The following is a 24,077-nucleotide window of genomic DNA, read 5'->3' as shown; positions in this document are numbered from 1 at the left end:
TGGGAGAGACTTACCTTGTACCCTGATAGGATATGGCGGAGGCTGCACACACAGGAACATAGTGTGCATGTCTCATCCTCACCAAACCACTGATTTAAGTTCTGGGGAGATGGGAGAACATCATAAGTGGCACCTATCATAAATCTGATCCTGCTAGCCTCCATGCTCCATAGATCTTTCCACTTTACTTCTTCTTCTCCACTCCCTCCCAATTCACCCACTGCCCTTGTTTAGCCTGCAACACTGCCTTAGTACATCTTACAATCTCCTCCTGTCTATGTATTTCCTCCACTACCATTTTCCTCCTTTCTTCTGCAGAAGCCTTACCCCATGAGGGTTTACCTACGTCCCTCCCTAAGCCCCCCTGCCCATGCTGAACATGGCCCATAATATCCCTATGCCTAAGTGCTGATTGAGCTTGCTGGACCACTTGTTTTGGTTTCCATTTCCTCCCTGCTTTAACTGTGGGTGCAACCCTCCTCACCACTGGGTCCTTGGACTGAGTAAGAGTAATTTCCAGTCTAACCTTAGCACATTTAAATTCTTCTATCAGATTAGATATGGGCAACTCTACAATGCCCTTCCCATACAAGGCTATGCTGCTTAGGCAGTGTGGGACTCCGAGCCACTTTCTGACAAAAGAGTTGATCATTTTTTCCATCCTTACTACCTTTGACAGAGGAACTTCATACACTGTCAATGGCCACATTAGCTGGGGCAATAGACCAAACTGCAGACACCACAACTTAAGCTGACCTGGCAGCCCTGACTTGTCTATCTTTGCAATACCTTGTCTAGTTTCCTGTCTCAATCCTTCAACCTGTGCCTTATCACTAAGGCTTGCATCATGTTAGTTCAGCATTAGTTGGTTCCACTTGAAAAAAAGGTATAGAAGTAAATCGATGAAAACACAAGTTGATATTTCGGTTAACTTTAGAAGGTAGTGCACAGTGTATGCTCTGATTCTGACCAGAAAATACAATGAAAACATTCATAGACACTTTTCCGTCCTTTATTTTGTCTCAAACTTACCATAAAATGACACACCAGCTTAATTAATTTTGAAAGATATTTCTCAACTGCCTCTATCAAAGGAACAATTAAAAATTACATTTTAATTTTACATTTCTGGATGCAGTAACAATATAAAAATGAAAAGAAAAATGCAGCATTGCAAGAGATACCTTCTAATTTCTGAATTGTTACAATGCCTTAGAGATTATCCAACAAAGCCACATGAACAAATTCAATAAAGAAAAAAAAAGAGTGAACATTGAATGAAACATGAATAAAATACACCATTTAAAAGGCAAAAATATTGACACAAATAATGTTTTAAGTATTGTACAATGCAGATTTTTCCACACAAAAGTAAGGCAAAACAATTAAACAAATAAAATGCATGCGCAGGATAGCCTTTATGCTTAGTTTATTACGTTAATGTCAAATCATCAATCAAAAATGTAAAGCATCAGGCTCAAACTTTTAAAAGTTTCAATGGAACGTTACTTCAACAACAACCCCAAAATTAAAGAGGCAGAGCTGTGTTTGTAATCAACTGGTACTACTAAGTAAAGACACGCATCCTCGAATATATGTTATTCTAAAAGAGGCTGCTCTTCCTCATGGTCAGAGAAGAAACTCACTCTCATCATCTCCACAAATCCTATTGGCCAAAAGCCTTTTTAAGGCTTTTTTTAGCATCTTCCTTGCTAATTGTTGTCCATTCTTTGGGAATATCTGCAGGCTTTGCATTATACGATTCAGCAAAGTCCTTGTTGAACCTGACCATCACATATTTCCAGTAATCAGATGCTGTAAAGCTTTTATCTGCAGGAATGTCCCAATCCTTGTAAAGTGTTTTGTATTCCTTGTAAGGATGCCACTTCTCCTTAGTATCACTGTTCATGAAGTTTAGGTTGTCACTACAGACAGCAGCTGTACAAATAGAAGTAACAAGTTTATTTGAGTTGTTATCTCTGACTCTTCCAAACGCCTCTGGCCTATGTATTTTAACACTATGTTCATTGTGAACCTCTGCCCCTGCCTCACAATGTGCATTGCAGAATGGGCACTGTTTACCACATCCAGACAACTTTTTTGAAAGTTCATCTAGTGGTTTTGACCCGATTTCTATTAGTTTAGCTTTGACTGCAGTTTTTTTAATTTTTTTATTCAGAGCTTGTTCCATTTCCTTCACTGAATTTTTAAGAAAGTCTGCAAACTTTTCTGCTTTGGCTTCTTTCAAAAGCCCCATGCAGGCGCTGACAGCATCCTGGGACATTACCAATTTATCACCAAGTTCCTTGCAAATATCTTCAACAAACTCTTTTTGGGTTGCTTGTTTCTTCGCCTTTTGAATAGCCTCGTCAATAAAGCTGATACATTTTTTTAGATATTTAACCTCTAACTCCAAAAGTTTAGTCCCATCTGAAAAGTGTGTCTCAATTTTTTCCTGAATCCATTCCCTCATGAATTTCTGATATGAACTGGTGTACTTTTTGAAGAGGCAAAACTTGTTTTTTGAAAGCAAGTCTTCTAAGACCAAATATTGGAACGTCATCCGCGAGGTTAAATTACTGCCTGACACCATTCCATCAATAATATCTGGAAGCAAGGAATCTCTAATGTAGGTCTCCACTGCAGGCTGGAGGCAACAATTAGCAAATTCCTGAGCTTTCTTCTCATCCTGCTCCCTTGCGTGATACAGGTCTTTAAAATCATCAAAAAACCTCTCTTTGTCTTGATTGACACGCTTGTAGGGGTCATTTTTGCTTAGGAAAGCTGTGTGCATTTCTTCAAAATGACTGGCTGCATAACTACAAATGTGAAATTTTAATCTCACTACAAATTCGATGTTTTTATTCATATCTACAAGTTTCGTGTCAATGTAGTGCAAAATCTCCTGAATGTAATTGTCATGGTAATCTGTTTTCTCCTCCATTTTAGCAGATACAATTGTTTTGCAACTTGCTATGATTTCGTCAGCCTTTGCTTGTAACTTCGATGTGTAGTTAAGGTCAAAGTTTTTAACCTTTGTCCACAAGCTAGAGTTCACTTTGAAATACCCTTGTCCATGACCTTTAAGTGATGCGCCAATTATCTCATTGGCATGACTACCCATTGAGTTCACATTAGTTCTCAGTAGAAGATGAACCCGACCACCAATATCAGTTTTGTCCATTACTTTGTTACAGAGAGGTTTTGTAGCTTTCTCCCACATCTTGTCAAAATCCTTTCTCAGCTGTTCATCCGATTGCTTGAGTTCTCTTTTACGGCCTTCCTCTAGCAATCTAAGCACTTCTCCCTCCAAACGTTTTGTGGTGTTTTCCTTGACTTCCTCAACTTTTGCCATTCCCTCTTTATTTGTAGTCGCTATATCTACTTGCGCTTGAAACGACCTTTCCAATTCTTTTCTTAGGGATTTTGCACTGCTTATAAACTCTTCTCTGAATTTCTCAACTAGGTTGACATGGCCTTCTCCTTTTTTGAAATATTGATCTAGATTGTCAATGAGTTTTTCTTCCCATTTAGTTAGCTTTAAGCAGGCTTCAGATTTCAATTGACGTTCAAGTGCTCCAATGTCGGGTGCATTAGATTTGCAAGCAACCGTTCCAAAATTTGAAATCTGTATTTTTGCACTTGTCACTACCTTGAACATGTCCTTTTTGAATTCCCATTCCCATTTGTTGAATTCTGTGCATATTTTCATGTAAGCATCAGCCACCAGGCTATTTCTAAAACTGAATATGAAATGTTCATGTTTTATGGCATTCCATAGGTTTGATGTCCACTTCAGAAATTCATCCACGTTGAAAGCAGGTGGCTTGTAATCTTTCAACATTTGGATAATGTTCATTTTCAGTTCATGAACTGCTTCACTGTAACCTGAATTAACTGGTGCCATTGGTGGGTTTCCATGCCATAGGCCAGGAATGTATGCGTTGCCAGTGTCTAGATCGTATTCCATTACATCCATGAATTCTTTTCCCTCTTTTTTCTCAACTTTGGCAGCTGCAAGTGTCATCTCGTTCAACTGTTCTAACAGCAGGTTTCTGTCCCTTAAGTTCTTGTCATGGGCTGACACATCCGATATGTTCTGATGAACAAACTGACATTTAATTTTTTTGCCGACTTCTTTCATCCTCAGAAAGGCATGTACTACGATTTGTAGGATGTCTTTCATTTCTGTCATGTTCTCCATTGCAATGTTTACTATTGTGATGTCACTTAACCCCACAACAATAGTTGAAAGCTCATTGTCATGCTCATAGCTATCATCTAATTGTGCTAGCTCCATCGATTTCAGGCCTTCGGTGTCAATGATGATCAGAAAGTCACAGTTAATTTCTTTTGAGTACTCTTTGTTCACTCTGATGAGCAACATGAAAGCCCCTCTAGTGCATCGGCCACTGCTGACTGCAAACTGCACTCCAAACATGGTGTTGAGAAGAGTGGACTTTCCAGTGCTCTGAATCCCAAGAACTGTGACAATTCTTATCTTGCTATCTGGATCTACCAATTCCTTCAGCCCAGAAAAGACATCCTTCACCCATGACAAAGGAATGCTTAATGCTTCTCCTTCCACAAGCTCCAGTGGAAATCCATCAATGAGTAATTGAGCACATAACTTTGGCAGATGCTTGAATTTTTGACGAACCGCATCTGTTTCAGGAAGGGAGACAGTAGATTCATAGATTTGACACATTTCTCGAAAGTAGTTCTCAATGCCTAAAGAGCTTTTAGAAAGTTGTTGATCAATGGCTTTAAGTTCTTCTTTGCTTGAATCCTTACTTTTGAGTTTATACTGCTCCCTGAGCTCTGATAAATGGTCTCGGGACAAGTTGTCAAGTTTAATTTGCATCCATTTAAAAAAATAAGCCTGTTCAACAGCTGGACATCTGATTGCATCTATGAAGCTGATCATATCATTTGAAATGGTAAATTCCCTCTGCTTTTCCCAGAGTTCTTTTTTCTTTTGGTTTAGGTCACATTTGTATTTGTCTATGTTTTTATCCCCAGCTTTTTGAAGCCTACATTCCTCCTTCTCTACATTGGTCAATTCTTTCCATATTGAGCCCTGCCGAGGAAGTTCTGTCTCTTTGTACAGTGCAGTGTTTGTTATTTTTGAGGTGATAGCTTCTGCTTTTTTCGCAGCATTCTGACAGTCTGAGGCGTGCTCATCAACCATTATTCCAAGCTCAATAGCAATGTCAGCCATTTGCTCTATGCTCTTTTTTTTCTCTGTTTTTTTAACAACATTTTTTACAATATCTTGTAGGGTTTTGGCAAAGTTGGCATTGTTTACTTTATTTCCCTTAATAATGATGTTGGTCTTTGGCAATTTTAATTCTTCCAGTACTTTTTTGCACCTTTCTAGGTTGAAATTCTTGCTATTCCCATTGATTATCAAGAAAATCTCAGTTTCGTGTGGTTTTTTGAGTAGTTCGTATCGGTTGTCAAAATTGTCAAGAAACACAAAAACTGCAGCAGACGTTTTGCATAAAAATGAATATTGCAATTCACAGAGAGCAATATCTCCTCTGAGATTAGCTACAGCTACTGGTTCATTGAAAATGTCAATGTTTTTGTTACCACAGGGAAGATACCAACTAGTTTCTACCAGTCCATCTGCAATTTCCCGTGGAACATCACCACATTCCATGTTAATGTGAACAAAAGTGTTGTGGTAATGTTGTGGATTGCTCAGGAATATATTCAGAATCTCCGACTTTGATAACGAACCTTCACCTAGTCTCACAAAGGACACCATCGGAAGTTTAGTGACAACAATTGATTTTTCAGTAAAGCTTTTGGTGTCCGAGAGTGCCTGAGTTCTGTACTTTTTAACAATGCCTCTCAAAGCCCAAAGCATGAGTGTGTGCTTCTGTGTGCCACAATCAGGAAGCAGTAGAGGCAACCCAAACTGACACATGGACATTTTGAGGGCCAATTCCTGCTGAAGGAGGCCATTAGAGCACAGAAAGAGAGCAGTGATTATGTCTAATGGGTTCAGTTCTTCACCTGACTTTTTAGGGCACAACATGGTGTCAAGATCTAAATCAGCATTGCCATGAGGATCATCCTGCTCTGACTCACTGCCTGCAGAACATTTCACATTCCTAGCAGTCGCATTGACCATCATTAACTTCTTGAGAAAGCACCAAGGGAGATCTGAAAGACATTTAGCCGCCTCCTCTGTGACGGCCTTCTTGTCAATCTGTAGGACACTGCTTAGTGAGAGCTTCTCCTTGTAGTTCTCTGTTAAGCCAAGCTTTTCTAGAAAAACCTCCAGTTCAGTTTCTGTGGATATAATAGTTCTAACCATTATTGTCCATACATTTTTATTAATAATAATAATAATAATAATCTTTCAACATTTGCACAGTGTTATTTTGGTGGAATTTGTGGTATGTCATTAATATCCTTTACGTCATTTTAGGTAATTTTATGTGGTTTATCATTGATTATTTACTATTATGAATGTTTTTTATTAAGGCTCCCAGTAATAGTGTGTGTAGCTATCTTATATTGCCAGTAAATAGGAATACAATAGTATCTTAAAGTAGAGGGGAGAGTCTGATAACAATAAGCAAAGGGAGTAGCATGAAACTTGAGTATGAAAAGGTTTTAATAGCTTATAAAAATGACTCACCTGTGTGGGCAGATGGCAAATCAGGCTGGCTGAGTCCTCCGCTTTCCAGCTGTGTTTTAATTTGGAAGTCATCCTTGAGCCCTGGCTTTAGATCGGAGAATGTCACACTGTCTGAATCTGTTGTCTGCTCTCCGTGTGTCTCTGAATCACGGAAACAGGTCACACCATTGCCCCCCACCTCATCAGCAGGAGTTTCCCGTGTGGGAGTCTCCGTATTACCGCTTGAATGGACGTTTCCTGGAGGGATGGCCTCTGTAATAGATGAAAAACAAACAAGCATATTCATGTAGCATGCTACCTTCTGGTTGTATCAGTGTTTGACTTTAAGAGGGGGACTGATCTCATGCTATGAAGCATGTTTACCAGTGCAGACCGATACAGATGCTGATTTGTATGGCCCCAGATGTCTACTTTTGTCTGTGACTTGGATTTTGCAAGAGAAGACAAGATGATAATGAGATTCCACTTGCTGTTTGCTTGAAGCCAATCCAAGAGTAATGATGTTAGTGCCAGCATGATGAACCTCTTTATTGATCCAAAAGTAATTTCATATGGTTTATTTCTGTTAATGTACTATTGCGAATGTTGTTTATTAAGGCCCCTAGTAATTGTGTGAGTGTCTGTAGCTAGCTTAAATTGCCAGTAGATAGGAATAGAATTAGAGATGTTTCGATGCCATTTTTTTCTTCCCCATACTGATTCCCGAACTTCATTATCGGCCATTACCGAGCATATACCGATACAGCATCTAGCATTGTAACTACTAATAGCACTTGTTCTTATTGAAGGGTTCTCTCACGATGAGAGCAATGTATATGGTCGGTTCACTTACTGTCGACTACATTTATTTTCAGAACTAGATCACTCACATTTATAATCTATAATTACTATAATTCCTTTCTATTCCAGTAGTTAAGCCTCCATCCTTTTTCTGACTTGGTAGCTCGAACGCGCGTAGGTCAGTGATTACGTGTTTCCCCTTCCGGCTTTCCACCTCCAACTTGCGTACTATTATGAATGCTTTTTATTAAGGCCCCCAGTAATGGTACTAGTGTGTGTAGCTATCTTATATTGCCAGTAAACAGGAATATAATAGTAGATTAAAGTAGAGGGGAGAGTCTGATAACAATAAGAAAAAAGAATAGTATGAAACTTGTATGAAAAGGTTTTAGTAGCTCATAAGAATAACTCACCTGTGTGGGCAGATGTCAAGGCAGGCTGGCTGAGTCCTCCGCTTTTCAGCTGTGTTTTAATATGGAAGTCATACTTGAGCCCTGGCTTCAGATCGGAGAATGTCACACTGTCTGAATGTGTTGTCTGCTCTCCGTGTTTCTCTGAATCACAGAAACAGGTCACAACATAACCCCCAACCTCACCAGCAGGTGTTTCCCATGTAAGAGACACCGTACTACTGCTGACATGGGAAACTCTGACATTTCCTGGAGGAACGGCCTCTGCAAAAGATGAAAAACAAACAAGCATATTCATGTAGCATGCTACCTTCAGCTGTAGCAGTGTTTAACTTTAACAGGGGGATTGATCTCATGCTGTGAAGCATGTTTACTCGTGCTGCAGAATGACAGGCCTATAGATGCTGCTTTGCTTTGCTTTCTTTCGCCAATCCTTATGATGACTAAAGGTTTACTCTTTCGATGGAAGGAACATGTGTTATCAGTAAAACAAAATGTAAAAGTAAGCTTGTGTCTATACACTTGACAGAATCATAGCATGTTATGTGCTTTTCACCTTACCGTTAAGAAGATCATTGGGTTGATTTTCTCTACTGGAATGGCCTGATCCCTCAGAAAGTGAATCAGAAGCATCAGGGAGGTCCTACAGTTGAAACAAGAGTGAACAAAAATAAGCCAATTAATATAATCCAAAAAAAACAATTACTTTGTGTGGCATATGAACATTAAAAAATAACTGACTCTGACTACATTTTAGGGCCAGGCACATATTGTCCAAATATCTATCATATCGAAAAATGCTTCTGGCGTCTTATCCGTCATTTTTTTTTATGTCAAAGGTGTTTGAGTGTATGTATAAAATTAACAACAAAGAATATATCAGTGACCAATCATACAAATTGATGAAAACGGCTTTCTGAATAAACTGGTGGGTAAATGTTGCGTTAACACAACCAACTTTTGCGTGTTATGACTTAAGAGTTTGTATGGAAGGCCATAAGTGCAAATAAATGCAGCAAAAATTCACATGTGAACACGTCAGGTCTCATTTTGGCACGTTAACATGCAGCTGGCCGGCCACAGCCAACGGGTTGCTCCATTCTTATTAAAAACTTGTGGAAGTCTTTTTTTTTTTTTTTGCCGAAATAGTTTAGTTTAATAAATATTTGACTTCTGCCAATTGCCCTTTGTTAAATAATTTACCAATGTAATACTTTTTAGGCCTATTTTATATTTACTTTGACTATTTAATCTTTCGTTTTAATTAAAAGTTTTTTTTTTACAATTTTAACATTAAGACGTTATTGCCAATGATAAAAACAAGCACACACGTGAAACATCAAGCAAACCTCTCCAATAGTGTCTTCTTTGTCGCAAAAAAGGCCAATAGAGCATAACAGCGACTGACTGTTTTAAGGCTGGAACCAAGCCAATTATCTGTCAAGTTAGTTGTGACTATGAAAATATTGATTCAGGGCAAAAAAATATCTGGAAAACGGAAAGAAAGCCAAAGGTACAAGACTGTGTACATTATTTTGTGAACGATTGAAGGAAGTAACCATAGACCATTGCAAACTTTTCTTTTTTTCTTTTTTCTCTTTTTCTGACGGCTTCCAACCCAATAGTTCAGCAGCTTCTTGCATATTATAACATTTTTCATTATTGTAGTGCAGTGGTCAACCTTTTTAAGCCCAAGACCCCTGACCTCAGCCTTTGTGAAAGGCAAGATCTACCTATTGAAGCATTGAGAGAAAAAACACAGCCCAGATTTTACTTCCAACTTGAGGCCTTTTATTTGGCTAATTGTATTTGAATTACATTGGCTTTGGTCCAACTTTCAAATTGATGCAACCAAGAAAACACTGTAAGAAGCATATCAAACCTAGCTGTCTTGAATTTTACAATGTACATTCAATTCTAAGTTTCATTATATAATGTCATTCCAACACAATAAATAAAAGGCATGTGGGCTATTTTCCATTTGTATGATGAAATTATTTTGTTCATAGTAACCAACAAATCAACATAGATAATACATTTTACTTGCAGTTAGCAGATCATATGAAGTGCCATTGTTAACTGTTATGCTCAGTTCTGATTATATTATTATATATTATATATATATTACTGTGGAAAGTAACTATTGCAATACTTTCAAGTACATTTTTAAATGCTCAAATGTGTCAAATAATTTGGACCCCATCTCCAGCCCTCTTAAACGGAACTCAAAATACATGTGCATGTGCATGTTTATGTTCATGTTCATGCATGCAAGCATGGAAGCATGCAATGTTGAAAGATCAGATGTTTGAATTACATGACACCGACGTGGAGAGGAACTTTTGTCCAGGGCATAATGTGCATTTCACGATTACGCTCGTTCCAATAATTTCTTGGAGGGAAGTAATGGCTATACTTCCATTTAAAGAAGGCTACTTTTGGCTCGTCATTCCTGTTTCTCGTTGACTCACTTGTGTCGTTGTGTGTCCGACTCGTGCTTTCGAATGTGTAAACAACACCCGCCCAACTCTACCTCCGATTGGCTTACCGTGAAATGTTACTCTACCTAGCCAATCGTCATCATTAATGTGATTGTCTCGTGCCCTATAGATATATATATATATATATATAGCGAGAGAGAGATAGAGAGCGTAGTAACGCCGATATATACAACACCATTATTCCCATCACTGATTAAGAGAGAGAGGGCGAGAAGCGCTTGCAAAACTGAACATTTATCAGGCATATTTTATTATATGTATGTATATGTATGTAGTTTTCTATTATTTTTCGAGAGCTACAGGGAGAGTCTCAAAGATCAACCAGTCGCGATTGACGGGTTGGCGACCACTGTCTGTTGTAGTGTTTATATTGTTAATAAAAGTTTGTCATATATTGTGTGTGTGTGTGTGTGTGTGTGTGTGTGTGTGTCATAAAGTGTATTGCTGTCATCGACATGGTACGTTTCCTGACTGCATTCACTGCCCGCGCGTCCATCAATGCCGGTTCTACCGGCATTAAAAAAATAAGATAAAACATTATCTTATTTCCCGATAATGACCGGCGTTCTATACATTATCCCTTACGTAATCGAGCGGAACAGTGAACGCCCCCTTTTGGAACGGCTGTGGAAGTAAATTTCCCATTTATTTTCTTCATTGACTTTTCAGAAAATCGTCAGATAAAGAGTTTTAAGACTGGAACCAAGCCAATTATGCCGTTCCCCCACTTCTTCGAGCATGACTTTATTTTAATTTAAAAAAATGCTTGAATTTAATGTTATTTTTTTACAGTTGTAATATTAAGACGTTATTGCCAATGATAAAAACATGTAGGCCTACAAACATCAAGCAAACCTCTCCAATAGTGTTTTTTCTTTGCTTTTCTTTGATAAAAAAGGCTAATCCCCCCCAGTTTGTTTACCATCATCATCACGCTGACACTACTAGCCCGCGTGCGCGTAAAACAAATTTGAAAACTAACAGCAGCTCGTCCTCGATACAGTAAACCAAGGAAAGGGATGTTGAATGATAAGCAATGGCAAAGATATGAGGCCCCCTCCAACTTGGAGCTACTCCGGCCTGTAATTAGCTATACATACTCGACTGAATACGTTTGGTGTGAATTAGTTGGTGGATCCTGTGTTGTGCTATTGTTATGAAATGGCATGATTTGTGTGGTTATATGAAGCAATGCCGCACACATTATAAATTTTGTTGATAATTAGTTTAAAGTCAATGAATAATGTTTCTGTAATGATATGAGTCCCAACCACTAGGTGGCGGCACCTGTACCTATTTGCATACTAACTATAACTACCAGGATCAGATGTATTAGAAGACAATGCAAAGCCATGCTTGAGTAACGTGCTCACAGAGTTTATTAAATAAAGCCATGTTTTCATAAGTCCAGTTTCTGCTTAATGTAGTAACATTACAGTTCTAAGTGAGCAAGTATTTACAATACAAACAGACTTAGAAACAGTTTCTTTCCACAAGCCATTACTGCACTGAACACACACGGGCACTGACACACACACACACACACACACACACACACACACACACACACACACACACACACACACACACACACACACACACACACACACACACACACACACACACACACACACACACAGTCGTGCAATAATTGTAGAAAAAAAATATTATATATCTATTTTAGATTTTTATGCGTACGTTACACTACTGCTTGTACTTTTTACAATTTATATGTTTTGTGTATACTTGGATGCTGCTACAATTTCGTTGTACACTGTACAATGACAAATAAAAGGATTCTGATTCTACTTTTGTGTTTGTGAGTGCGTGCATGCGTGTGTGCATACGCGTCACTCGACGTCTTTGAAATAGCGTTTCCCCCACTCAAAAAATCCCCTGCAGTCAGATGTATTTGTGTCGCATTAAAACTTGTTAGGATTGTTTTGGGTTTTACTGAATAGTAAATTGTTTCCTAGCTATGCCTGTTGTCATATTATAGAATAAGTTTAAACTTACTGGCAGATTTTCTGACGTAGATATGACTAGTTTGAAAAACATCTGAAGAAATCGCGCTGAATCACTGCAGTGATTCAGCGCGATTTCTTCAGATGTTTCGGTTTTACGATGTTGATGAAAATGTTACGGTCCCTAGATCAGTTTCCATGGAAACTGATCTAGGGACCGTCATTAAATTACTTCACATAAATATATGAATAGGCCTACTAAATAATTGCATTTTTTTTTCTCAATAGTTTCCATGTAATGGAACTCCAAACTAGTATCCAATTGTATTACTAAACTGGACACATAAAACATACCTCTTTTTATGGTATTTTAGTGTTTCCTCTATTTTAGGCTATATGAATAGGCCTACTAATATGCAGAAATTATGTTTGATTTTCTATCGCTTCTATGTCATGTGACCCAGTGACTCCAAACCAGTATCCAGTTGTATAACTGGACAAATAAGACATACCACTTTTTACGGTATTTCAGTGCTATAGTAATACACTGGTTTGGAGTCACTTGGTCACATGGCATAGAAGCTATGGGGAGAAAATGATAATTTCTACATATTAATTAAGTTTTAATAATTAATTAATTTAAAAAATATGAAGCTCTAAAATAGCATAAAAATAGGTGTTTTATGTGTCCAGCTTTCCGTCACGCTGCTGTACCTGCAGTGGTGGCTGAAGACCAGAAGCTTCGTTCATCCAATGTAACGTTGGCCCGGCCACGCTGCGTACCGAAGCAGTTGCATTGCGTTTCGGGCAGTGCCTACGTTGATTTATCGAACGCATGTGTGTGTGTGCACTCACAATCTCATATTAAAACTAGAAAATGCATTTCCTGCTGAAAATGCGGTGAGTGCTGTAGTGCACTCACAGCGCACCGTGCATACGCTGTGTGTGCGCATTTCAGTAGTAGGCCTACCGCATTTTCTGCAGAAAATCCATTTTCTAGTTTTAATATTAGATTGTAAGAATGAATTTAATCGCCTTTTTATTTTAAGTACATTTCCCACATGATTGTGTATTTCTATGTGTGTGTGTGTGTGTGTGTGTGTGTGTGTGTGTGTGTGTGTGTGTGTGTGTGTGTGTGTGTGTGTGTGTGTGTGTGTGTGTGTGTGTGTGTGTGTGTGTGTGTGTGCGCACTGCTCCACTCCAATGGGGTGGAGGAGGCTTTTATTCTGAAAGGTATGAGATCTTACCCCTCCTACTGGCCAGGGCCACAATCTCTTCATACTGCTGCCGGTGCTTCTGGGCCTCCTCAGCTGGCTCGGCAGGCAGGTTACTGTGACACACACACACACACACACACACACTGCCCGTAAACAGACTGGAGAGGGAGCTTCGGCTGTATGGACAGGAGTTTGTACCAGGGGCGTAGCCAGAAATTATAATTAAGGTGTGCCTGTGAGATTTTGGGTGGCCTCAATTCACAGTGATTTACCGGAACGCTGTTAGAATAACTGATGTGTCCGGTGGAACTTAAGTCAGGGTCCGGAGCGATCGATACGTGCTGCAATAACTGGAGCACTGATTCAATTAGGCTCGGCCAACTTTTATCAAATGCGGTCCGAGGACCTCGGTTGGTTTTTCGAGACCGGGATGAATGAACAAAATAAAAATAAACTACAAATGTTAGAACAAACGGGTATGGATAGAGAACCGCAGAGAAGCAATCAGATCAGACCCCAGATCAGAGACAACCACTTTCACTCAAACCATGGTCCGTCATCAGGAATCCTCTGGAGGCTGCCCCAAACCATTCTAAACGCTGCACTGGCGCGCTCTCCAACCCACTCCACGATGTACATGGAGGAACGCAATGTATGGATAGAATCGCAGAATCCAATAGGGGGGGGTTTCCTTCACAGCCCCGATTCTGTGGTAGCGAATGCTTGCGCACAGACCGGTCACTGCGCGGTCCTAGTGCACCGTAGGCTACTCTCTGTCACATTTTAGTTTAAATTAAAACGAATCGTTGTAATGATTTAATTCGAAAAATATTGAGGTGTGCCAGGACCACGCTCGTCCCGTGGCTACCCGTGGCTACGCCACTGGTTTCTACTACTGAAAGGTGTATCATTTCCACATAACCAAGTTGTATCGTTTCAATAGGCTTATATAGGCCTACGGCCAAATTGGAGTTGGTCGACAGTGCGTCTCGTCCTCGTCCACGTGTTCTTTGAAATGTTTGCTGGATATTTATTTTACAATGCAGGTAATATTACACAGAACAGGGTTATATGTATTCCACACACGGCACGAATGGAGTTGGTTGAAAATGGATCACGTCCTGACTGTAATGCGACTATTCTGTTAAAATGTTGGAAATGGAAAATGGATAAAATGCAGTCCATTTGACATTGAAATTATATATTCTCAGCTCACTGACCGGTTCACAAACAGTTTATATATATATATATATATATAGCTGTGTACAGAGCCGGATTAAATAAATGGACTACACTAGGCAGACTGTATTCTTTGGGCCCCCCTCCATCGATGTTATTCATAAATTGAAATCTGAAACTTACCAAAGTTACTAATAAAAGTTAATTCACATTTTACATAGCGTAGTCTTTGGTTACAAGTTGGTTATTTGTACGCCAAAATAAGTCATGTGTTGTATATTAAACAGTCTATCAGACTATTTTTTGATTTTTATTATTTATACGGATGCAGAGAAATCTCCAATATTTTGACAGGGATGGTTTTGTGCAAAGTAGGCCTACTCACGCATCCTGTTGTCAATTTGGTCCCACTTTGCAGGATCAGATGGATAGCTTGTCAATACCCTTTCTGGGTCTAGAGGCTCCGTCAAAATTATATTGGACTCACTTTTTCTGGCCGGCTGCTGTTCTTCCATCATTTTGTCATTCTGTGACGGCTGATGTTGACGGCGCCACAGCGTCTTCCGCCGCGTCGTCGGGCCGCGGCTCCAGGCTGCGTCTCCGGGCCGCGTCTCCGGGCCTGGCTCCGGGCCTGGCTCCGGGCCTGGCTCCAGGCCTGGCTCGGCCTCTGGCTCTGCTGACACGAGCAGGTTCACAGCTGTCGGATGGCTGCCCGACAGAGACTTCTGTAGACCTATAGCCCCCTGCTGTCTCTTCTTTTGTTTTTTCTTTTTACGTTTTGCCTCACCCGAAGGCATCTTGAATGTTAGCCGACTCAAAAAACGACCTGCCTGCTAGCTTTATTGTTCCGCTTAGTCTTGACCCGCTGACCTCCTCGGACTTAATTAATATATATTGATATATTTACACTGAAATAAATAGTAGATAGGACATTTGTATAGGCTATTTCAATTTATTATCAGGCCCTAGGCACGTGCCTAGTTTGCCTTTGGGTTAATCCGGCTCTGGCTGTGTAGTTTGATGGCTGGTAGATGACCTGCAACAGTTTGTTCGAGAATATATTATTTCAATGTTAAAGTATATATATATATAAATCAATCAATCAATAAAAAAGGCAATGTACTAGACAATCGAAAATGAATTGGTTGGTTACTATACCTCCTTGTTCATGCTGTCAATTCCAGCTGATTCTTCAGCCCTTTTCCAACCGAAAAGGAAACTAAAGTAATCAAAATACGACAAAATACCAAATCATAGATATACTCACGCACAGAATCAGTCCCACATAAGTTTTGCCTATTTGCCTAGTTTTATGGTGGTCAAATTTGTATTCACCAAAGAAGGTGAGGAGCTTTTTGTTTTTATTGTCAAACTTAAGATTTATCTACTTTAATCCTTCATACTAAGGCTATGCTATACGACTTTCATATTGCTTGATTCTATAACAAAAAAAAAAAGTAAATCTAAAAATCATTTTTCCATTTAGGCCTACATATCAAGTTTGAACGAATGCATAGCTCGTGCAAAGCATTGGCCAGCTTTCAGTATATTCTATATTTCGTTCTTCCTTCATCGTACAAGCGGCTGTCTCTTCTATATTTTTTAAACTCACGTGATTGAAGGGTCAGACGCTGTTGGAAATCAAAATGTCCGTCGACTTCTACTGAGCAGCACTGTGTCCAGAGATTCTGAGAAGTGAATTGTGTTTGAGGCCAGGTTCTTTTATACAAGTCATCGCTGCGTAATTATGGATCCCGCCCGCTCATTATGTAAAGATCCGCCCACGCTACCACGCTATGCATGCAACTCGGTAGTACGCATACACCTTTCGTCATAATGAACAACTTTCAGATTGTAACTCCATGTGGATAAAATCATGGGCGTCGGAATCATTTCAAATATACATTATGCGTTTAGAAACATGGTTGGTGATTATTATGATATGTCCTGGTAAACCAGTTTTTAAGGCATACCTACCAAGCTCACTATATTCGCCACGTATGGAAGACTGCTCCTCAAAATATAGTTTCATGTCATTGTGAACATACATGTCCATGTAGGGTAGTGGTACGGAATAAGAGTCTTAAGTTTCGATTTAATATAAACTGGGGTCACAGTGACACCTATTTATAATAAATCGAAACTTAAGACTCAGTTCACTTGTGTGCCGTTGCGGTGGTTTCGCTTTGTTGACAGTGACACTGTCACTAGACGACCCCACTATGGGATCGTCTACTATAACCCTGATGTAGAATTAGTCTGGGATAACAGGGCGTTTTCTTTTAATTTAAATCCAAAATCATGTAATATGTCTCGAATCTTTGGTGGACTTTTATTTGAAACTGGACACCAGAATGTCCTGAAACGTACTGGGTCCTCGTGTACTATAACCCTGAAATGGAATTAGTCTATGATAACAGGGCGTTTCCTTTTAAATTGATAACGGCTTCTATTGACTGTCAATTGGTATACCCGACGAGTGTTTTTTTTCTTTAAACAGTTCTGAGACGCGGTATTACCGTAATGGCTAGTATATAGGCCTACGCGTAGGCTACAGCAAAAAAAACTGGGTCGGCTGGCTTGACTGTCGTTCTCGAAGTGTCGGCTGGCTTGACCGCAGTTCACTACGGTGCGCACCATATCAGCCGGCCGAGACATCCCTGAAGAGGTGGTCTCGGTTCGTTTCCAAACGAACCCTGGTGCGGTTCGCTTGAGATGTGAAAGCGGACGCACCTCGGTCCGATCCAGTTCTAAAAAGCATACTCCGCTTTGGACGTAACAGGCACCCGCTCAGCCGCGCGCAGTGGGAGAAGGAGTTCGACCGGTCCGCAGATCAATGTAGGCTATATCACGCTGGATATCCATGATTGTTTACTTTCACCGGCGCTTTCACCCCCTTTTTTATTTAACGCATTACCCCGCTCCAGACCTTTTTGTCCAATGATATAACGATCTTTGCACACATGTGGGTTTGTTGTGGGTTTGTCAAATTCTGGGACTGTAGGAACCGCACCAAACCGAAAAAGAAACATTGTATTTGGTCTGGATCAAAGAGAGCGAACTAAAGACTTTCCGGTTGTGAATACGCCCAATTCTCTCTCTCTCTCTCTCTCTCTCTCTCTCTCTCTCTCTCTCTCTCTCTCTCTCTCTCTCTCTCTCTCTCTCTCTCTCTCTCTCTCTCTCTCTCTCTCCGTCTGTTGGTCATATCTTCAGCATCTATCTACAGCAAATTATATCATCTAGTGCATTTTCAGGGAGACTTGAGCCTAACACATTCAGCCAGTTGGAACAGAAGAACACACCAGAATAGGCCTGTTTAGTAAGCAGGATTTGATGCTGCATTCCTACATTTATAAAATGCAATTCAATGTGGAAGTAATCCAAGTATTCAGAATACAATACTCTGATTGAGTGAGGTAACAGAATACGTTACATATTACATTTTTGGGCATGTATTCTGTAACTGTATACATTTTAAAAGTATCCTTCCCAACACTTATAGAGTATAAATGAGTTGAATGGTTTTGAAGTCATGCCGCTACCCATCTGCTGAACATTTTGAAGGTAGAATGAAGTCTGTAGAATGAAGTATGAATGAGTTGAAGGGTTCTGAAGTCATACTGCTAACATCACCTGACGCTGAGATGCTCCGCTACACTGCTGAAGCTGAATGTTGAATAATTATAATTGAATAACTACTCCCCCACCCCCCCCCCTGCAGGACTTATACCCCAGGAGGTGCAGAACCAGAGCCTGTAGGATCATGAAGGATTCCCATCACCCCAATAATGGACTGTTTGAAGTGCTGCGATCAGAGAGACAGCTGAGTTTCTTTCCCCAGGCCATCAGGACTGTAAACACTGATCTCAACAGGGCCCCCAACAAGTCACACATGCTGTCCAACTCATGCACACACGCAGACAATAATTATAACAGACTTCCTCAACTTGTCACCTAATTTTCATATTTGAATAAGTTTGAATGTTGCCGGAGTAGGTACTTTTGTGTGACGTAAACAGGCTTCTGGCCACTGATTGGCCAGCGGCTGTGTACAGTTCGTATGGGTTGGTATGAGTCAAGGATCACACCGGGTGTATACGACTGTATTTTATGAGGGGCCGTATGGGACATTATTCAGAATAAGCATGCGCATACACATATGAAACCAAACTCATTCACATACTATACTGAAAACCTTGCACACATACACAAGTGAAAAGCTTTTACATACACAACTGAAACACTCACACAAACAACTGAAAAATGATACGCTCACATACACAACTGAAAAGCTTGCATAAAAACTAGTGGAACCTTTCACATAGACTACTGAAATGCTTTCACACATACTAGTAAAATGTGCTCATATACACAGCTAAAAAAATATCCTCTCTCACACATATGAAACCATTCACATACTATACTGAAAACCTCACCCACATACAAGTGAAAAGCTTTTACATACACAACTGAAACACTCACACAAACAACTGAAAAGCTCTCATAAAAACTAGTGGAACCTTTCACATAGACTACTGAAATGCTTTCACACGTACTAGTAAAATGTGCTCATATACACAGCTGAAAAATTCCCTCTGACATGCATATGAAACCATTCACATACTATACTGAAAATCTCAGACATGTACTGTATGTGAAAGTTTTTCACTCGTGTGTGAGGATTTCAGTAAAAAATGGAAGGCGTGTGAAGAGGAAGGCATTTCAGTTGAACAGGAAGGTGTTTCAGTTGAACAGGAAGGTGTTTCAGTTGAACAGGAAGGTGTTTCAGTTGAACAGGAAGGTGTTTCAGTTGAACAGGAAGGTGTTTCAGTTGAACAGGAAGGTGTTTCAGTTGAACAGGAAGGCGTTTCAGTTGAACAGGAAGGCGTTTCAGTTGAACAGGAAGGCGTTTCAGTTGAACAGGAAGGCGTTTCAGTTGAACAGGAAGGCGTTTCAGTTGAACAGGAAGGCGTTTCAGTTGAACAGGAAGGTGTTTCAGTTGAACAGGAAGGCGTTTCAGTTGAACAGGAAGGCGTTTCAGTTGAACAGGAAGGCGTTTCAGTTGAACAGGAAGGCGTTTCAGTTGAACAGGAAGGCGTTTCAGTTGAACAGGAAGGCATTTCAGTTGAACAGGAAGGTGTTTCAGTTGAACAGGAAGGCGTTTCAGTTGAACAGTTGAAGGTGGTTGGAAAATCACTGATGTGTGCTCAACAGCCTACAGGTAGCCTAACCGAAGCAGCTGCATGAGAAGATCGGGTACTAGCGTACTGAAGTGTAAAGATCAGGAACTTAAATTACAATGTATATTCATCTGATCCTCTTTGTTTTTCAAGTCCAAAGTTTATTTTTTGTGGTGAGAGGCACTGGAGAGGATGTGGCAAGTTTTTTTTATTGATGCTCTGCACTGCATTGAGTCACTGCAGAGAGAAGAGTCCAGCAATTGTGGTCAAGAGAGGCTTTATAGGGTGCTTGATGATCATACAAGAACTCTATCTGCATTTATTGCTGCTGTGTCCAGATATGATCCTGATAATAGGGATGTCAGTAACCTACTCTGATCATTGTATAGATGCTTTCGCAACTTGCTGCAGGGACATGAGGCCAGACAGATATCCACTGATGTGACCAACCATCTGATACACCCAACAACCTTGACTGGCCATCCAGGTCGGCCATCCAGGTCGGCCCCGATATACCATAGCCGTGTGTGAGAATTGCATCATGCTTTGGAATCAGTCGTAGAACCCTCTACCGACACAGGCAAACTCTGGGAGTTGAGCCATTAAGATATGCAGTATTGTCAAATCAAGAACTGAACAGCCTTGTGACCAACATACTTCAGAACACTCCAAATGCAGGTGAAGCATATGTACTTGGAAGCCTAAGATCACGTGGCATGAGGGTTCAGCGTTGGCGGGTCAGACAGAGCCCACATCAAGTGGATCCCATTGGGCGGTCATTTAGACGTCGTCATGCTATACGCCGAAGGGTCTATAGTGTTCAGGCCCCCAACCAGTTATGGTAAGTTCACATGGTGGAAGAATGATTCAGATCCTTTACGTAGGTAAAAGTACTAATACCACACTGAAAATACTCCACTACAAGTAAAAACATGCAAAACCTTACTTAAGTAAAAGTATTACCAACAAAATGTACTTATATATATACTATATACTATTATTATATGTGTAACAGGGGTGATAAACCCCTCACTCACAGGGTATCTGTTTCTCAACTCTCACGGTATTATGTCCAAATCTCGCGGGATGGTCACCTGGGTCACCTGGCGGTGACGTCACGGGGTCACGTGGGTCGGCGCAACCAACCGAGGTTTAGTATTGAGCCGCTGCAGTTCAGTCTCAGAGAGGGAGTAGTGGGGAAGCTGCATGAGAGACGAGCTACAGGAGCCCCTTACCGTGTCGCAACTGCCGTGCCGAGACCGCGACGGCCGAACGTATGTGTAGTGCGCAGCGGACGGCCGGTGAGTCAAATTGTTTGTAGCCGTTAGCATTAGCATTAGCCGCTAGCATTAGCCGCGGCCGCCATTCACTTTAATGGAGGTGGCTAGCGCTGTTTAGCAAACAGGCCTGGGTCTTTTCTTTTGTAATGAGAAGCCAAGGGTTCTTTTGAGAATGAATGTAAAGTATATTGCTGTAATGGGTTTAAAGAGTATTGATGATGTATCATGTCTGTTTAATAATGAATCATGTTGCTAATTGTTGTAACTGCTGGTTATGATGATGATAGATACAGATGCTATTTATTTTTCTATTTATATTTATATTTGCTAAATCATGACTTTGAGAATATAACATTAGTGCAATGAGTACTTTGTTGAATCATGTGGATTAATGTATTGATTGATGTATGAAACCATGGTGAATGTTATAAGGAACTTTGGTCCTGTTCTCTTGACCAGGATCTTATAGATGGCGAGCTAAAGGAGCCACGGACTGACAGATTGTCGAATGAGTCGCATCCCTCCTGCCAGGCTGGTAGGGGGCTCTTTGTAGCCCAGTAAAAGACTCTCACCCACTCGCTCAGCCCCTGCCCAACACACGCACACACATCCTTCCCCTACACACTTTCCCACTCATTTCCCCTGGACTCAATTCCCCAACCCAGACGTGGGTTTACATAAACTGTGGGGGGGCAGCTGGGATCATCTTTTTGGTGTTCATAATGAACCAAGCGTATGGGTTTTTGCTTATTTCTGACTCTGACTTTGTTATCTGTTGATGAATCTGAATCGTGAATATCTGAATGTGCTTACCGTAATTCTTTAATTGTCTGCCTTTAGCAGATCGGCCGGTTCACTGTATATAATATTAATATATATATATATATATATATTTAAGAACAGCAACACATTTTATTTAGATCTTGATTTATTTAACACTGAATATTGAACATTTTCAGACGAGAAGGTTTCATATTGGAAACCCAAAACAAATTTACATATCATTCAGAAAGTAAATCAAAACGTAAGATATTACAACAAAGCATTACACATTAGAGGAGATGGAAAACACCACAGTGTCTGCTGCCACTCTTAAGATCCCAGGTCGAAAACCACATATTTACTTTTTAATCATTTAGTAGGAGCATTAAACCACAGAATTCAGATACATGTCATTAAGGAGCAGCTAAGAGTTAGGCCGCAGGTAGACTGAGGACATTTGGGGGTTCAACCCAGAACATTTCAGCTTGGAGTCGAACACCCTAGCCCAAAGACTATCCTGCACCCACATCATTACCCAGCACTGTGCTCTGCCACGCTTAGTACAGTGATTCACCTTTAGGGGGCAGCAGACTCCCAGGTGAGCTCTGGCTTGTAGTTGCCCTTTAATGACTCTGAGTCATGGATTCATATGTGAGGAATAGTAGTAGGTAGTATGGTAGTAGTTACATATAACTATATTATACTACCAGGAACAGCACACGCCGCAGCCCTGCATAGAGCAGCAGCCACAGCAAAAGCGACACTCAGCGAGCCTCTTCTGCCTCGAACGGCCAGCATTCTGCAGAAAGATACAACACACGCTGTTTAATCTCTCATTCTCACACACACACACACACACACACACACACACACACACACACACACACACACACACACACACACACACACACACACACACACACACACACACACACACACACACACACACACACACACACACACACACACACACCCACCATCCAGTTTCCGGCCAGCAGGTCCTGATTTTCAGCTGCTGGACTGTGGATGCTTTCCTCCACCTCTTCCACCCTTTTCACCTCCTCCAGCTCCTCCACTTGCTAAAAAAATATGAATTGTTAGTATGTATGTTTAGGAATCAATTATTCACTGACCAATTAACAATCAGACCATCTGAACGTACAAACAAACTAAATCATCGGACAAAATGAATATTCAGACTGAATATTCAGAATCAATTATTCACTGACCAATTAACAATCAGACCAGCTCAACATTCAGCCCAACTCAACCATTCTGTTATTACCTCATTCTGTCTTCTCTTTTTTGCACTATATTTGTTTGTTATTTGCACTGTCTTCTCTTTTTGCACTATGTTTGTTTGTTGTTTGTTTTCGCACCACCACACCAAAAATAATTCCTTGCATGTGTAAACATACTTGGCAATAAATAAGATTCAGATTCAGATTCTGATCAAAGACAAACTAAAGGACGCCAGATTAACAAAACGAGAAGACCAACCGAAGGATCACAGACCGACCAAACATACTCAGACCCAACTAGACGATCCCAGATGAACGGAACTCACCCCGCCCAGCGGCACGGAGGCGCTCTCCAGCAGGCTGACGAAGGCGAGTACGAGTGTCACTGCAACTGCAACGCTGAACGCCTTCATGGTTCCTCTCTGTGGTTAGGGCTGTACACTAAGTCCTGGAGATCCGCAGCTCTGGGCTCTGCTCACGGGCTGCCAGGGTCTTTGGGGCTGATAGATGCTGAGGAATGGAGAGGAGCCTGGTTTTATGCACGCTGTTTGATGTTGTTTAATCACTCTGTGATTAGGCAACATCAAAACATTAAAAGGGGGTCAGGACTTACTGGCAGTGGTTGCCCAACATGGGATTGATTAGGCAACATCAAACAGAGCCTTTGCTGTCGCTGCTCCACGTCTGTGGAACCAGCTCCTCCAGGACATTAGATCCGCCCCCTCCATTACAGCCTTCAAGTCCAGGCTAAAAACCCACCTTTACTCCCTGGCCTTCCCTGCCCCCTAACCATTTACCTACTGCTCACATGTGGTGTGCCCTGATATTGAATGTTCCCCCTTTTGTATTGATATTAGGACTTCTGGTCAAATTGTATTGTTGTATTGTATTGTATTATATATATATAT

At 40.6% G+C, this 24,077-nt stretch overlaps 2 protein-coding genes across 3 annotated transcripts; both read right to left on the bottom strand.

Moving 5' to 3' along the window:
• Nucleotides 1-996: 996 nt before the first annotated feature.
• On the bottom strand, nucleotides 997-16,464 carry LOC311368324 (interferon-induced very large GTPase 1-like). 2 transcript variants are annotated; one of them, XM_084487119.1, is made up of 8 exons: nucleotides 16,319-16,464; nucleotides 15,865-15,925; nucleotides 15,194-15,742; nucleotides 13,558-13,640; nucleotides 8,407-8,488; nucleotides 7,849-8,109; nucleotides 6,656-6,907; nucleotides 997-6,303 (listed from the first exon to the last, which is right to left on the bottom strand). In XM_084487119.1, exons 3-8 carry the CDS (start codon nucleotides 15,501-15,503, stop codon nucleotides 1,667-1,669), a joined length of 5,625 nt encoding a protein of 1,874 aa, XP_084343245.1. In that variant the 5' UTR covers nucleotides 15,504-15,742; nucleotides 15,865-15,925; nucleotides 16,319-16,464; the 3' UTR covers nucleotides 997-1,666. The 2 variants fall into 2 exon arrangements, with proteins under 2 accessions (XP_084343245.1, XP_084343246.1); XM_084487120.1 differs by having other exon boundaries at nucleotides 15,865-15,904; nucleotides 16,319-16,394.
• Nucleotides 16,465-22,076: 5,612 nt separating this feature from the next.
• On the bottom strand, nucleotides 22,077-23,704 carry LOC311368532 (hepcidin-like). Its single transcript, XM_084487333.1, has 3 exons — nucleotides 23,496-23,704; nucleotides 22,906-23,007; nucleotides 22,077-22,727 (listed from the first exon to the last, which is right to left on the bottom strand). Exons 1-3 carry the CDS (start codon nucleotides 23,580-23,582, stop codon nucleotides 22,632-22,634), a joined length of 285 nt encoding a protein of 94 aa, XP_084343459.1. The 5' UTR covers nucleotides 23,583-23,704; the 3' UTR covers nucleotides 22,077-22,631.
• Nucleotides 23,705-24,077: the final 373 nt, after the last annotated feature.

The sequence above is a fragment of the Micromesistius poutassou genome, assembly GCF_964030765.1.
Source record: "Micromesistius poutassou genome assembly, chromosome: 23".
Classification (NCBI taxonomy): Eukaryota; Metazoa; Chordata; class Actinopteri; order Gadiformes; family Gadidae; genus Micromesistius; species Micromesistius poutassou.
Note: the sequence above shows the minus strand (reverse complement) of the source record. Positions and strands in the feature narration are given on the sequence as shown.

Bases quoted from the DNA above. Each gene is read 5' to 3' on its own strand.
- LOC311368324 (XM_084487119.1), bottom strand. From the start codon at position 15,503: ATGCCTTCGGGTGAGGCAAAACGTAAAAAGAAAAAACAAAAGAAGAGA. The intron at 8,110-8,406 runs GTAAGGTGAAAA...CATCTTTTGCAG, and splicing joins ACCCAATGATCTTCTTAACG to AGGCCGTTCCTCCAGGAAAT. The intron at 6,304-6,655 runs GTGAGTCATTTT...TTATATCCACAG, and splicing joins TTTGCCATCTGCCCACACAG to AAACTGAACTGGAGGTTTTT.
- LOC311368532 (XM_084487333.1), bottom strand. From the start codon at position 23,582: ATGAAGGCGTTCAGCGTTGCAGTTGCAGTGACACTCGTACTCGCCTTC. The intron at 23,008-23,495 runs GTGAGTTCCGTT...ATATTTTTTTAG, and splicing joins CCTCCGTGCCGCTGGGCGGG to CAAGTGGAGGAGCTGGAGGA. The intron at 22,728-22,905 runs GTGGGTGTGTGT...ATCTTTCTGCAG, and splicing joins TGCTGGCCGGAAACTGGATG to AATGCTGGCCGTTCGAGGCA.